Here is a 15,989-nt window from a genome sequence, read left to right as displayed (position 1 = left end):
GGGTGGGGGGTGGCAACGACTGGGGCCGTCCTGCCCTGGTGCGCATGCGCAACCCCGCGGCATTCTGGGCGCTGTAGTGCGGCGTTGGGGCTGCTCCCTCGCAGGCTCCTCTCGGGCCCGGCGGTCCGCCCGCAGGCTGCTCCGTGCTGTGCCTCAGCCTTACGGGGCCGGGACCCCGGTACCTACACTCGCGCTGGAAGTATTCGGGTCCTCGCTCCCTTTCGGCCCCAGAAGGCGAGGGTACGGAGCAGAGCGAGCAGGGCGCGGCTGTGGCGAGGAACGGGGTGGTGCGAGAGCCCCGCGTTCCTGAACGTTGGGTCAGTTCGGGCCCGTCCCGCTCACCATACGCGCCGACCCGGGCGTTCCTAGCAACGGCCGCCGGCAGGGGGGCCGACGCCGCGTTCGAACGGCCCGCCACGGCGCCGCGGTCGCCCATTGGCTGACGGCCGTGCCGCTCTGCCACCGCCTTCTCTTATTGGATAGCGGGACGGCTACGTTCCGCCCCCGGCAGCTTGAGGCGAGGGCTGCGAGCCGCCGTCCGAGCCGTGCCGGGCCGCCCGCTCTGCTTTGGGGATGGCCGGCAGCGCCACGAGCCGCTCCGAGCAGCTGAGCAGGTCCTACCCCTGGGCCGGGGGCGGGAGGAGCCGGCTGGCCGGGCTGTGCCGGCGGGGAGCCTCGCTGTCCGGTGAGCGCTGCGTTCTGCCGTTCATAGGCTGTCAGCGGCAGCGATGGGTACTCCTAGGGCCTGCGCGGGGAGCTGGGGCGGCCACCATCCCTGCGGGTGTTCAGAGCTGTGGAGATGCGGCACTGAGGGATGTGGGCTGGGGTGGGACTTGGGGGGATCTGAGCGGCCTTTTCCAACCTTAGTCACTCGCTGTCCTTGGGATGACTTCTCCGGTGTTCTCCCTCCCTTTCCGTTGCTGCCAGCCTGTCAAAGCTGCGTAGTTTGGAAGCGAAGTGTTTGGCTGCTGATGGCACTTCCCACAGGAGCGTTGATTACAGTCAGAACTTGTGGAAATCTGAGTACAATCACTTGCCATTGTGTAACATGAAGTGCTGGTGTGGGCTCTGCTACTTCAGTGTCACGTCTTATGCGTAGTTAATTCACTGGCTTCTGACTAACTGCAATTATATTTAATAATAGTTCCGTTTTTAACTAGAGATAATTCAAAGCCTTTTAAACTCTTGTGACTCAAGCAGAAGAAAAGGTCGAATCGTCTGGTTGAGTTATTTGTACCCTGACAATTTATTTTCTAACCTACGGATGGAGTTGAATTATTCCAGTGGTTGTGACTCAAAAATGTTTATTACGACAATTGTTTCTGTTTTTAGTTTCATTGCTTTTATTGTATTTTCCTAAAGTATAGAAGCACGTATTTTGGGATGTAATTACTCTCCAGTGCTCCTGCTGTAAACTATTATAACAACACAGCTGATCTGTTTGTTCTCACAGGGGAGAAATGGAGCTCTTACTGCCTTTATTCGCTGGCAGCTCATAACGTGTGTGCCAGCAAAACTGGGATCTCTTGGACTCAAAGGGACTCTTCTTCTCTTTCCGTATCTATTGGAAGTTCTCCTTGCTCTTTTGTGCATGTCCCTGTCCTGGAGGAATCCAGCCAGCAATTCCTGACTGCTACCCGCAATCCCAACCAGGCCATCTTCACCGTGGATGTCACCACAACAGAGGTATTTGCAGCTGTGATTGCTGAACTGTAGCACACGCAACTGATGATATGTTATACTTACTTGTACCTTCAGGCAATTTGAGTGTCATGAAGGTGTTTTATAATTTGCTTAGTAATTTTCTGAAGACTGGCAATGCATTTTGTCTAGAAAATAGCAGCCCAGGGATAATTTTATGGCAGCATGACATCTCTATCTGCCCCACTTAACGTGCTTTTTGCACTGGGAGAGAGATTTTTCTGTTTCTGTCCTGATAGAGATCATAGTATAAAACTAAAGGCTAACAGCTTAAAGAGATGGGGCATTTATAGATGGAGCTGACAGTTTGAGATTTCTCATCCTAAAGACACTTAATCCTAACTTGGTCTTTAACAGAGGCTTAAGCATGGCAGTGATTTATGTGATTGTTGCATGCCTTTAGGGGTGGATAAAATTCTGTGGCCTGCCTCAGCTTTGCTTGCAAGCACAACTTTGTAGTTTTGCCGCTGTGAGTATAATTCACAAGGGGGGAGAAGTTAGGTAGTTAAAAGTGAGCAGGAAACCTAAAAGGAAAGCCATATTTCAAACACTCTTCACCAAGAGGACACTTGGGCAATGGATGTCTTAGAATAAGGAGCTGAAGTGAATAGTTTTCCAAGACTTCAGTTTAAAAGGACTGCTGCATTTGCAATGAAAGGAAGTGTCATGATAAGATACTAAAATAACAACCTGAGGAGACAGTCATCTATAAACAAAACTTTGAGCTTTCCTTTCTTCTTTTCTAGATTCTAGTGGCTAATGACAAAGCTTGCAAGCTGCTTGGGTGCAGCAGTCAGGAACTCATTGGTCAAAAGCTGTCCCACTTCGTATCCAAATGCAACCAAGAGACATGGGAAGCTGTGGATGATGAGTATCTAGAAACTGATGAATGTTCACCAATGGTTTCAGGAACAGTGGTATGTGAAATGTTTGAGCAAATATCCCTCGCTGTATATAATATTTGTGGAGTTTAGGGTGGTTTTGGTTTATTTTTTAACAGTTTGAGTATAATTTCCTGATGTCGTGAACTTAGTGGGCATTCAGTAATTAAGCCATCTGTCAGGCTGTTTTGTTTAGAAGTCTGCAGACATGGGTGTTTAAAGGGTAAAAGATGCTTTGGAAGGCACGTGCGTGAGCTTTCCAGCTGCTAACATGTATAGTCATGATGACTTGACCAAATCAGAGAAGAATGTTCTCCAATAAGAAATTAAGCTGCTGCTCTTGCAGCTGAAAGTAAGAACTGCATTACTAATGTGGAGTATTTGCTAGCATTATGGGGAATCTCTGAAATGCTCTTTTCATTGAAAAGAATGTTTTTGATCAGTACATTTATTATGATGTTTGACGTTCTTTTGGGTCTTCGTGAGGCTGTGAGAGAAGAAACAAAAGCAACAACAGGGAATTCATTGCAGCCCTTATCAATTCTATATTAAAGGTGTTTCTCCCATTAGAAACAAATAAGCTGTCAATGAATAAGATTTTCTAACAGCGAGGGACAGACATCTTGGCTCAATATCTTACTCTTGTTCAAAGTCTTAGCAAATTTTAACTGCATCTCTAAATCCTGTGGGAAGGTGGATGTTATCAACCATCTCAAAGAGAAGATCCCCGTCTCGGTGTGGCTAAGGCGAATAAGAATCAAGGACAACCAGCGCTGTGTGGTTCTGCTGGAGCCAGTGGAAAGACTGTCAGCTCTTGTTTCCTTCAGGGCTGATGTGAGTGTTTTCCTAATGATCAAACGAGACAGCAATTTCTGACAGTGTGTGTGCAAATTAAACATGGCTGAAAACTGGTGGGCACATCATTACTTGTGAACACAAAGTGTGTGCGTAGCACTACTTGATCTTGTGATTGGATGGGCAGGATCTGTGCCTGTTTTTCCTATGAGGCTCACCTTGACGTTCAACAAGTCACAATCCCCCAACCCTCCTCCATGACAGCCTTAGACTTGACTTGTGGTGATTTGGCAGGGGGTTGATACTGACCACAGGGATACCCTTGTGAGGGGATCTCCTTGCTGAGGGGAAGTTCCATGAGGAGTCCTGGCCTTCCCTGCTTGCTTCTGTGACGTACTAATGTTGGAGCATTGCGTTATGCCTTGCCTGCTTTTACTGACTTAGTTGTATTCCTGAAGGGACAGTAGAATGAGACCTGCTGTTTGATAAGATGCTTGCAGAAACTGTTAAAGGTTTGAATGGACTGTGGCTAAAATGCTGACTTAAAACAATGCTGTAAATTTTCTTGTCAAGGGAGGCATTACATCATGTGACCTTCTTTTTGCCCATCTCCATGGCTACCCGACACTGGAAGAAGTAGTTGGACTCCACATAAAGGACCTGATTCCTGCTGTGCAGATCCCTCTTCTAGGCAAAAAAATCCCAAAGGTATAATATAAGCACCAACCACTTTCTTCCCTATCCTTTCCTTCTGGGTTGCAGGTGTATGAGGGTTTCCATCCTTATGTAACAGATAAAAGCCTTTTTGGAGAGAAGCACAAATTCTGTGACAAGGGTATAATGCTTATTTATGGAGCTGTCAACAGGGTATTTTTGAACTAGGAATGAGTCCAGTCCCCGATCTGTCACTATACAGTCTATCTCGGTGAAAGATGATGTCTGCAATCCATCGGAAGGCTGGCTTTTTAAGAGAACATGCTATCTGAGCCAGCTCCCTGATATTCCTATGAATTCTTAAGCCAATTTCAAACATGTCTGTCTGAGGAGTAAGAATCTAAAGAATATCCAGGTCTTGCAAATGTCATGAAAACAGGCAGCTGGATAATTGAAAAAGACCTTAGTAATGTCTCATTTGCTGTAAAGTTGCAGCATAGGCTTTCCTGCTCTTTGCTGTCAGGATATTCATGCAGGAGGAGTTCATCTCAGGCTTCCACATCCTTAGAAATTCAGACTTTGTTCATTTTGATATTCAGTGGATCTGTTTGCTTTTCTTTCTCTGCTCCTTTTTCCTGAGAACATTGAATTAATTATGGTTTTTTTGTTTGTTTGTTTTTTCCTCTCCCCTCTAATCTAGAACCTGAAGGTTCAGAGAGCTGTAGGTCGATCCAGAGAGGGTAACGTGTTTCCTCTTACTTTAAAACTACAAGTTAGCCTTCTGGAGGAGGACCAAGTGGCATCACAGAACAATGGTGCTCTACAGACAGGAAGAGAAATCTCTTTCACAGACTATCATTACATTGCTGCAGTTGAAGTTTTCTCTACCATCAGTGGCCTTATTACTGTACAGTCAGATGGAACCATCCAGTGCATCAAGGATAGTTTTGCTTTAACGCTGTTTGGCTATGAGAAGAAAGAACTCCTGGGGAAGGTAAGATAGGAATATTAATGCCCCTCTGCCCAAATGAGTGCTGTGTCTGGCAGTGAATCCTTTAGAGTTTTAAGGTCCTCTTTTGTGCTCATTTCTGTCTGTCACAAAGACATGCATGCGTTGAGCAAGGGACACGTGGGATGGTACAGAAATTATCTTGCTGTATTTAAATCTTGCCTCATAGAGGAGCTGGCTGGAGCCCAAAGCAATCTGCACAATTACACATTCTCCACCAGTGATGTGGACTGTGCTTGCATGGCTGTCCATGAGAATCGGGTCTACAGTTACTGCTAGCATTTGCCCCAAGTCTGTGAGAGCCTCTTTAGCTTTATAAGGTTTCATTCTGTGTTTTAGAACATAACGTTCCTGATCCCTGGTTTCTATAACAACATGGAGAGAAGCAATGACTGCTCCTTGCCATTACTCCCTCTTGATGACTCTCTGGGGACAGAAAGTGAGTGCTCCTTTGAAGATGTTTCTGCCTGCCATACAACTGGTTCTGGTTGCCGTAGCAAAGGTAAAATCAGTAGAGGAGACAGATTTTTTTTTCATATGAAAATAGGAAAATAGGAATGTGCTTTGTAAAAGCAATGTACCTCTGTGTGCTTCTTAAGCTGGATATCTGCCATAACCCAAGGTGAACAGAATTGTTATGTAAGGTTTTGCTTCTCTCTCTGTAGCTAAGATGAAACTGAATACCCATGGCAGAAATTGTTCTGTTAATAGAGAATGCTTTGTATGTACTGAATGTTTCTTTCTCCTCTGTCTTTTTATTTTCTTTTTTTCCCCCCCACCTTAAGAATCTGCAGCAGCATTGGAGCCAATGCACAGCTGGTACTGGAACAAAGAAGAGCTGGTAGGCAGTGTGCAGATTCCCAAGTAATTCTTTGGTGAAGCCATGTTTCTAATCTGGAGGTCATTCTTTTTTTTTTTTGCTGAGGAGATTATTTTGACACTCAGCCTTTATGAAGTGCTGCAATTGTTCCTGATTGTAATCCAGGGCTGTTCATTCATTACCTTCTGCAGCAGCAGTACTTGGTTTACTTTGTCTTGTGACTGTTTTTCTCTTTTGCCCTCCTGTCACTGAGGAAGTTCTTACCTTATTCTGTCACTTAAACACGCTTGGACTATTTCTTTTTCATCCTGCAATTTCAGTGAGTTTATAAACATTTTCATTTTAAATGTTTGAATTGGGAAGCATGTGTGTGTTTAGGCCCATTTTTCTTTTTCTTTTCTAATACCTGTGCAAGGAAGGTGAATTTAGAGCCTTGAAACATGTTGGTTCCTGGATAGGATGATTTCTCAGGCCAAACTTGACTAAAATGCTTGTCTGCCTTACCTGAATCGACTCTTCTATACTCAGTTCCTTAGGGACCTGTGCAGTTTCAAGTTGTTTTTTTTAAGTCACCATAGCTACTGAAGCATAAAAATAAAAGGCTGAATTGGTATGGTTTTATTTCTTGTCTGGTATGGGTGGCAACTTTGTGTCTGCGTCTTTAGGCAACCTGCTGTCAAGAGATGAAGAGCAGAAACTGGAAAGAAGACACAGAGAAGCCAGGTTGCTACATGGTGAGACTAAGCAGAAGAATGGGAGCAGCCTCTTATCTATTCCCTCATCTCCTGAAGTAGCAGCCATACTTACAAATCGGTAGGCATTTAATGGACCGTAATTTCTCTTTGAAAAAAGCAAGAACTGGAGTGATAACAACAAGCAAAAACTGTTGGGTGTTTTTTTTTTTCACTTCTCTGATGTTGGTGGGATGGTGTAACAAGAGCCTTCTGCATTTGGAACTCTGGGATTCTGAGAACTGTTTGCAAGACAGGTTGAGCTTTGCTTACCTCAGATTTTCATTGAGATCTGTATGTTGTACTGAAAGTTTTGGAATTCACCCCCTAATGGGTACCAAGTGTTTAATCACAGGCCATGAAAGGTAATTACGCCCCATCTTGCTAGATATGAAACAATGGATGGTTATTTCCATCCGTGGTATCAACTAGCTGGTGTTGCACTGAGGCCAGGTTACCTGGAATGGGATCTAAACATTATTCCTTCTGGAGGTCGGTGTAACTGTCAGGCTGCCCATTAAAGCATGAGATTGTGTTACTAGAGAGCAGACATCTTTATTGCATCTTTCTAGGTCTCTTTCCTTTGACAATGTTAGGACTTCTGCGCAAGGCTCTGTATGATGCACACAGTTTTACTTAAGAGAAGTTTTAAACCTTCCACATTAACAATTCCCATGCTCAGAAGTCGTTTGCTGCCTTTTTAATGTGCACTTAATATAATGTTACAGCACAATTCTCGCCCCTTTTTAAACAGGTGGATAATCTGTTATCTTCCTTGTGCTGTCCTTTATGTCTCTATCACAGATGGGTTATGGTTGCTTTACTGTATGGTTTGTTTTTCTATTCTGCATCTTTGATAGAAATACTTATAAAATACTTTGTGCCTTGAGCTTCAGTGAACCAAGGTTAAAATGGCTGGAAGCACCACAGGGATCTTCTGTCCTCAGGACCTGAAGTGTCCAGCCACGTGCTGGCTTTTTGTTTTGACCTAAGGAATACGTTTGGAAATTAATCTAGAGAAAGGGTTAATCCCCAAGTAAAGATCAAGTGTACCTACCCTAATTTGGTAGAAGTGGGATTTGTTATGATTTTGAATGCTTCCATTGAGAGCTTTTTTGCATTTCTCTTTTAAATTAAAACTAATCTTTAAAAATAGGGTGGGCTTTAAGTAACAGACATACTAATGGAAGAATGGGTAGGATGTGACTGTTTTATCTATCTATGATATCACTAATAACTTGGAATCCTTGCAGTGAAGACAACATTGTGGCTGATGGGCTGTCAGCCCACTGTGGAGAGCCTTCTGAAACCCAGCCTGACAGAATCAGAGCACTGGAACACTGCAGAGTGGTGGAAAAAGCAAGATCATGTAATCCTCCAGAAATGTACCCTGCATGGGTATCTCCTCTGTCATCTGCTCCAGAGCAGCTGGATTTAGATCAGAACTTAAAGACACCATTAAGAAGTGGCCACAGTGCTGCATCTGGTACCTCTGAGACTGGGAATGCCAGCGAGAATGGCTTCTTGCTTAATCAATTACACATTCATCATCAAGATCCAAAAGAATTAAATTGTCAGCAGGTCTCTAGGTTGCCATATGAAATGCTGAAGGATCAGCACTCCACCAGTGCTCAGGGACAATCTTCTTCAGCAAACGTTGCCTGGTTCACTATTTCTTCTAGCCCATCAGATGAGCTAGATACTGCATCCAATGGAGTGAGTAAGCCACCTTCTTGTTTCCATTGTAACTCATCTGGAACACCAAAGACAAATGAACCGCGACCTGGGACCGCACGAGGCCACACACAAGATTTTCAGAGTCGTGTGGTTAGAGGACAGTTGACAAAAACTAGCTTCGTGTGTGATGGAAAACATTCCAGTCTTGAGCATGCTGTTGCTGAAAGCAGCTTGCTAAAAGATGCAAATTTCATTACAAATGGAAGAAATAGTATCCATGATGTCTGCTTAGGAAATACAATGGGTTGCGCTGGTTCTGCACTGAGAGCTGCCCCAACCTTCAGGACTGTGAGACAAACTGACACTGAGCTGAACTGTATTTGCTCTGATCTCAAGGAACTGGATCTGAATATTTGTGTCTTTTCTAATACAGTGAGCTCAGCTGCAGACAATGTGTTAACTCAGAGTGGTGCTTCTTCAGCTGAGCGTCTGTTAAATGGTGTTGCCATAAAAGATGGTTCTGGGTGTCTGCCTTCACAACAGCATTTGGAAAACCCTGAACAATCCTCCAAAGTATTTGTTGAGAAGCCTGAAACTCTTACAGAGACTGTGGGGGATAATGTCAACAGAAACATATTGAAAAGTGAAGGAAATCCTGAAGAAGACTGTCAGTTGCATGGGCAGGAAAACATGGAAATAAAAGTAACATCTACTCCTGTGAAACAAGAAGGAAGACCAAATCATGCAGCTCCTTTCAGCACAGTGATTCTGGAAGGCAGCTACAGTGGGAACTGCACTCACAGAGATGGTTCACAATTAAGTAAGTTGCACCTGTCTCCTCTTCCCAGAACTCGTACTGGGACACTGTCCTCATTCTGCAGCACTTAGTGCTTGTATAAAATCCTAGTTTTTATGTGATTTGGAATAACAATAAGAAATGAACTGTCCCGATTGGACACTGACAAAGATTTCTGCCAAAGAGAATGGGATGCTGTGGAGGTAATCCCCTACATATCTCTAGAATAGCTGTGCTTTTGTCCCTGGTGATTCCTTCCTAAGCAGGGGTTCTCCTAAAAGTAATGAACAAAATGGAGAAATTCACTTTAAGAACTCAGAATTTTGTCCTAAGCTTCTTTGATTCTAACTTTAGATTCCACTATTTTAACCTCCCTACTTGTTACTACAGGCATACTCTTTGAAGTAAAACGTGTGGAGCTGCAGGACCCTGCTGTGCTTTTCTGTGTCTGGGTAGTGAAAGACCTGCAGATCCAGAAAGAAGCAGTGGCAAAGACTCAGCTTTTGCTTTCCAGTCTAGCAAGCTCGACCCAGTCTGATCTGGATCTTTCCACACATAGTCTCGGAGAAGTAAGAAACTTGGCCATTTCATAACGTTGAACTGAAGCTGAAAAGTTCAAATATCACGAGGGCAGGATGGGGGTATTGCTTTTTCCTGGTTTTCCTCTTTCTATATCAAAAGAAATGCATTGTTACTGTGAAAACAACACGTTATTTACAACATCTGGCAGTGTGTGTTTGATTTAGCGTAGTTATCTTTCCAGCCTGATTAGTAGCAGCACCTGATGTTGAATTTATTCTCAGGCTGGTTTAAGTACACCTACAATCGATGTTTACATCAGTGTGGTGAGATTAATTTTAAAATCAATGTGATCCTGCAGTTACAGAAGTAGGTAGGAAGGCCTGTGGTGTTTCTTTGCTATAGATTTTACTGGGGTATTAAGAGGACATGCCTTGAATTTGTTCTCTCTTGATATCTGTTAAGTGAGAAATCTACAGAACTAAAATGATGCTGTATCAGACAGCCTGATAAACACCGGTAATTAAGTATCTTTTATATAGATACGTAGTTTATGTAGAGGTTACTGGGGCAAATACAAATCACCAAATACATAGAGCTTGAAGCAGTACCTTTCATTTCTTTCCATTTAGATGTGTTGTTTCCTGTCAGTATTTACTTTGTTTGGTAAATGTTACTTTGTGCCTTGCTCAGATCATTTTCTTGCCAATGTTCTTTTTTTTATCTGTACCCAGGCCATCAAAACATCTTCACTCTCTGAGAATTCCCAAAGAGCTGAAGAGCTTGGAAGATTAAGGGCTTGTGAGGGAGAGTATGCCAAACATTATGACACTCTCAGCCTGGTTGGCAAAGGATCTTTTGGCTTTGTCTGGACCGCCAGGAGCAAGAAATATCATCAGGAGGTTAACCATTTCCTTTAAATATTGAAATGTAATTATTTAGGATCTAAATGGAAAGGTTAGAGTGTCCACATAATGTCAGAGCTATGCTTTCAGAAGCTGCTATTTGATAGTTCAGGATTTCACTTTCTTTTGAATGCAAATATGAGGTCACTAACCTTCTGAAGGCAGGACTGAAAAGTGTTCACATTATATCAACGTTAACAATGATGCATGTTACCCAAGGCAGCAGATGCAGAGTGAGACTGGCCGTGTAGCCCTTTAAACCCTTTGAAAGAGCTTTACTTCAGGCTTAACAGGATTACAAGTTCTAATCTAACCTTACTGAAGAGAATGACAAGCTCCAAAATTTAGCATGTTGCAGCTCAAGCACATGGTTACTTTATTGTGCAATAGGCATGTTGAAGTTATGGGGTCCTCTATCAGCAGAAGTATTTTGGGTGCTGAGAAGCAAGGCAAGCTGTGGTGTTTCTCTGTGTGAATCTAAGTGCTTGTTTTCTTCTCTTTGCCCAAGCTCACTCCTGCTGTGAATGATAAGAGGGCTGGCCTCTATGAGCCTTCAGAATTCAGTTTTATTAGTAGTCAACTGGCATCTAGGACTATATTAGTTTAAAGACGTTTATAGATGCCATAAGCAAAGCATACTGACTTACTTCTGTCCTTGAAGTTATATGATTCACTAACATTTTTCTTGGAAATTAACATACCAAACACTTACAGTTCTGCTCTTGCAAACAATGCTGAAATGCTGTTGTCTGTGCAGGCTGTTGTGAAGTTCATCTGGAAGGAGAGAGTGCTTGAGGACTGCTGGGTAGATGATCCTGATGTGGGAAGAGTGACTCAAGAAATAGCAATCTTGTTGAAGCTGCAGCACCCCAATATCATTAAGGTACAGTAACTCAGAGTAAATGCAGTTTGAACTGTATCAGACAGTTCCTTTGACTGCTTAAGGCCTTGTGCTCCTCTTCAGGAAATCTGGGTGTCTTAATTTCTGTTGTTAGGTTTCTCAGAAAGTAAATTCCTCTGATTTTTTTCTAGTTCTACCCTCTTTTCAATGAACATTTTATACTCAGTGAAATGAAACTTACAAATGAGTTATGATGCACTTTGCTCAAATCTCCAAAGGGAAGTTAGTGTTTCTTTGACTCACATCATAATTACAAAGGGAATTAGAGGGTGAAGCTCACACAAATAACAAACTGTTTTTATTAGGTGCTGGATGTGTTTGAAAATGAACGCTTCTTCCAGCTGGTGATGGAGAAGCACGGATCTGGTCTGGATCTCTTTACATTCATCGATAATCAGCCTGATTTGGATGAGCCGTTAGCAAGCTATCTGTTCAGACAGGTGAGAGCTGGGAATATACAGTTGCTACATTCAGGGAAGAGATGGTTAAGGTAAGAACCAGGATCCTGTTTATCTCAAAAGCAGTAGTGGCTAAACCACAGTCATGCTCTATACCTACAGAGCTTCTCTAAGTTATTCTGCAGGGTAGATTACCAGCTGACAGAAATGCTACTCATTTAGAAACCTGCCACAAATTTGCTTTAATGGGACCTTGCTTCCTATGAGGGTTTCCTACAGAGTAGAGCTGTCATCTCTTGGTCCTTTTTGTAGCAACACACCCCCAGCCTCTGGTATATCCATTAGTGTGGCAACTGCATCTCGATGTCAGGAGGACAGTGCTCACAAGTTGCCAATGCAGATTAACTCAAAGGAGCTCACTGTTGAACAGGAGCCTGCCTGAGAGCTGAGCTGTGCCTTATATATTGCGTTGCTCCTAACCTAAGAGCAGTCATCAGGCTCTTGTGTTTTGGAGCAAACATCCTGCTCCAAAGTATGCAGGAATTACTGTGCACGTGGTAACCCACCGCAGTGCCTGCCATCCCCTCACCTGAGATGCTGATGGAAGACTGTGGTTTAGTGCTGCACTTTCTGTGTGTACTGTGCAGTGTGCTCTCACAAATTGCACTGTTTCCTTTAGGCTTCTGATTGCTAAGCCCCATTCCTATACCACTCCTGAGTTTATAGGGGCGCTTTGTTACCTTGGACCTGCACACTATTGCTCTGCTGAAGAAGCTTTCTATTATGAATAGAAGCTTTATTCCCTCAACCCTCTGCTTTTGTCGTTCAGATATGTTGTGGTATGGATCAAGATTGTCTCCAAGGTGATGTAATTCTGATGCTGTTCTTAATTATAGCACTGTTGCATGAATCGTGCAGCAAGAAGAATGGAGTTTAAGAGTAAGGATATTATTTATACTAAACTTCACTCCTGCGTGCTTTGTCATCCTGCAGTATTAAAGGCATACAGTGTTATTCTTTCAGTGAAATGAAAGGACCAGCCAAAGGGAGCTGGGATAAAAATAAAGTAACCAGTGGGACTGTAACAATAAGCTCTGATGTTTCTAACCAAAGCACTGTGTGATTATAGCGTGCCATCTTCCTGCACATCTGTGTGAGGAAAGCAAGCTTTTCTAAGTCTCTCTCCCAAGAACATTCCAACGCCCATTGCAGCAGTGCTGACAGGCATCCCTGAGTTTGTGTGCGCTTCCCAAAATGAAGATCTGTGCCTTTATACGGTGTCAAAGCAACCTAAGATGTGACTATGGTAGCTCTGATGCCATTTACATTACTTGGAAGGACATCTGTCTGAATTAACACGTCACTCTCTCCTCCTCTTTCAGCTTGTGTCAGCTGTTGGGTACCTCCATTGTAGAAACATCCTTCACAGAGATATCAAGGATGAGAACATTGTCATTGCTGAAGATTTCACGATTAAACTAGTGGACTTTGGTTCTGCTGCCTACCTGCAACCTGGCAGACTGTTCTACACCTTCTGCGGGACGATTGAATACTGCTCACCAGAAGTGCTGTCTGGCAAACCGTATGTCACCCTATGAGAAGTCCTTTTGTTGTAAATCACACCCCCAAACAAACCCAACCCTGTGTGTGCAGGGCTGGATGGAAGCAGGCAGGGCTGGATGGAAGCGTGCAGGGCTGGATGGAAGCAGGCAGAGTGTCTTGCCCTTGGAGCTCTGCTGGAGCATCTAATCACAGAAAACCAAAGTGAGATTTAGGGGACTACAGTGACAGAATTTATTTGCAGAGGCTGAAATGCACATGAAGTTGATTTTTATGAAGCCTGTTGATGGGCTTATATACATTATAAGTTAGTTTACATTAACAGCTTTCCTGTGACAGAGCTGATACAGTTGTCATTTCCAGCCTGGATGAGTTACTCTGTGACTTGGTGTCCTTCCCTCATCTCTCATAGTATGCATGTCAGCTTCCTAATTTCCTCATACCCACCTCTCAAATAAAAGCTGCTCTTTTGGAGAGCTTGTATCAAGTTTTGTTTAACTATTTAACAGTCTTATGTTACAGTTATATTCCTTTGCACACACTGCATTTGGAATTCATACAAGCTTGTGTATCTCTGTGTAGGTACCGCGGCCCTGAGCTGGAGATGTGGTCACTTGGTGTCACCCTTTATACCCTCGTATTTGGAGAGAATCCCTTCTGTGAGCTGGAAGAGGCCATGGCAGCTGTCCTGAATTTTCCTCGCCTTGTGTCAAAAGGTGACTTTTCTCCCATTAAAAGGAAAGTGCGAGCAGAGAAAAAAAGGGAAAAACAGCTCCAAAAGTCCTACGCAATGATTTAAAATGCTGTCTTCTGAAGCAGAGAAATTCTGCTCTGCAGTTCTCTGTGCCTGCAATTCAGCTACTTACTGCCTGTCTTATTAGCTTCAAATTCCAGTCCTCCCACTTACAAAGATGATTCAAGCTATTGTTTTGTCAAACTTCAGTGAGGTTTATGCTTGAGAAAGCCAGAACAAGGCCTGCTGGGAAGGCTGACTCTAGGACATAACGTTCAGTCAATAATGGCACTCGTCTAACTCTAATGCAAGATTTATCTCACTTGAACCAACTGTCAAGTAACAGTGTGTCACCCTGGGGATGTTTGATGATCATCTGTTAGGATATGATTTCTTAATGAATCGCATAGCTTGACATCACAGGAAAAAATCATTGCCCCCCCTGCTTTGAGCTATAGGAAACTAATTGCATCTCAGGCTATTGAAGTCCTCATCAACTAATTCTCTGTGGACCCAGAAGCACGGCAGTTATAAGGCAGTACATTCCTGAAGCTTTCCCTGAGTGCACAGATGAGAACAGGGTGGCTGCAGGCTCAGCAGCCCCCAGGTAGGCTGGGCTCCAAAGCAGTTTGTTAGGGCTGCCTCTGTGGCATTTGTTCCTCTGTCCTCTCCGGGGTCAGAACTGCTCTCTGTTCTTTGTCTTTACAACCTGGAAATCCCATCATCATCCCAGGAGCTGTGAGCACACGTAAGTGGTTGTGAATAAAGCTGCGATAGAACAGGATGCTACAAGAGATTAGCGGGGAGGATTTGTAATTGAGATCTGCGTTCTTTGAATATTAATCATATCTTGCATTCCCAGCGTGCTTAAAATACAAGCTGAGCTGTTTGTCTCCCTTCTGCCTCTTCCCAGATCTCATGAATCTAATGGCCGGGCTGCTGCACCCCGCTCCAGAGCAGCGCACAACTCTAGCGATGCTGCTGGAGGATCCTTGGCTGAAGCAGCCTGTGAATCTGGGTGATTACAGCTGGGAAGAGGTGTACGTCTCTGCTGGGGCAGGTGAGATGTTCTGAAGGCTTTCTCCTCCCCCACCAGTGGGGAGGATTTATAAGACAAGGTTTGCCTGTGGTTAGCAACGTGCTTCTTACCCAAAGGCAGTCTCCTGCTAACCACGTGTGCTTTGGTCTTGACCCACTGACCAGTGGCACCTACAGTTCATCCCTGCTGTTGATCTTTCTTTCTAGAAAGCAATGGATTGAGAAATGGTTCTGTTGAGTGCTCACATGGAGACAGACCTTCAGCTCCTGGAGTGGAGAGTGAGCCGTGCCCGAGTGCTTCCAGCTGCGTGTGTGCACATCCCCCCTGGGGAGGAGCTGCAGCCGGTGGCAGTCAGGGCTGGAGCCTGGGGAGTCACTGCAGCCGCTCCCTGCAGCAGCCCCTGCCTGTGCAGCGCTGACTGCCTCTTTCTTTGCCTTGTTCTTTGCCTAGCCCGTGCTGTGCAGGAGCTCTCACCCCACTCCCTTTTGCTCCTCCCGTATGCAAAGCTCTCTTGCAAACCCTGGTTACTCAGCAGTGTAAGTTCTGACCCTTTTACACACTGCAGCCCAGGGTCTGCCCCTTGCTTGTGCCTTTTGCCTCACAGAGGCTGTCAGAAGGCTTTTCCAGCTGACAGGGTTGTAATTATTCTTACCTAGGGGAGGGTTTTAAAGCTGGGAGAGATTTGGGTTGGGTTTTTTCTGTCTTCTTCTATTGTTCATAGCTCAGAATATATTTGTATCGGCTGTTTTTACTTTTATATGTAGTTTTACTGCTTCAGATAAAAAACAAACAAACAACACAAGAACAAATAACCCCGTGTACAGCCTTGTTGGTTAACCGGAGAGAGACAGCTGAGCCATAGGGCACCGT

The 15,989-nt window shown here is 44.2% G+C and overlaps 1 protein-coding gene across 2 annotated transcripts; it reads left to right on the top strand.

The window, feature by feature from the left end:
* The first annotated feature begins 66 nt into the window (after positions 1-66).
* On the top strand, positions 67-15,951 carry PASK (PAS domain containing serine/threonine kinase). Of its 2 annotated transcripts, none has more exons than XM_072344308.1 (17): positions 67-685; positions 1,454-1,686; positions 2,448-2,618; positions 3,276-3,416; positions 3,951-4,085; positions 4,732-5,025; positions 5,380-5,479; positions 6,526-6,673; positions 7,845-9,088; positions 9,455-9,633; positions 10,318-10,485; positions 11,246-11,371; positions 11,695-11,829; positions 13,170-13,369; positions 13,930-14,063; positions 14,994-15,140; positions 15,326-15,951. In XM_072344308.1, the coding sequence occupies exons 1-17, from the start codon at positions 574-576 to the stop codon at positions 15,535-15,537; spliced, it is 3,879 nt and encodes a 1,292-aa protein (XP_072200409.1). In that variant the 5' UTR covers positions 67-573; the 3' UTR covers positions 15,538-15,951. The 2 variants fall into 2 exon arrangements, with proteins under 2 accessions (XP_072200409.1, XP_072200407.1); XM_072344306.1 differs by having other exon boundaries at positions 5,380-5,542.
* The last annotated feature ends 38 nt before the right edge of the window (positions 15,952-15,989 follow it).

The sequence above is a fragment of the Excalfactoria chinensis genome, chromosome 9 (genome assembly GCF_039878825.1).
Source record: "Excalfactoria chinensis isolate bCotChi1 chromosome 9, bCotChi1.hap2, whole genome shotgun sequence".
Classification (NCBI taxonomy): domain Eukaryota; kingdom Metazoa; phylum Chordata; class Aves; order Galliformes; family Phasianidae; genus Excalfactoria; species Excalfactoria chinensis.
The sequence above is the reverse complement of the archived record's forward strand: the minus strand, read 5'-3'. Positions and strand labels throughout refer to the sequence as shown.

Bases quoted from the DNA above. Each gene is read 5' to 3' on its own strand.
- PASK (XM_072344306.1), top strand. From the start codon at position 574: ATGGCCGGCAGCGCCACGAGCCGCTCCGAGCAGCTGAGCAGGTCCTAC. The intron at 2,619-3,275 runs GTATGTGAAATG...TCCTGTGGGAAG, and splicing joins CAATGGTTTCAGGAACAGTG to GTGGATGTTATCAACCATCT. The intron at 5,026-5,379 runs GTAAGATAGGAA...TCTGTGTTTTAG, and splicing joins AGAAAGAACTCCTGGGGAAG to AACATAACGTTCCTGATCCC.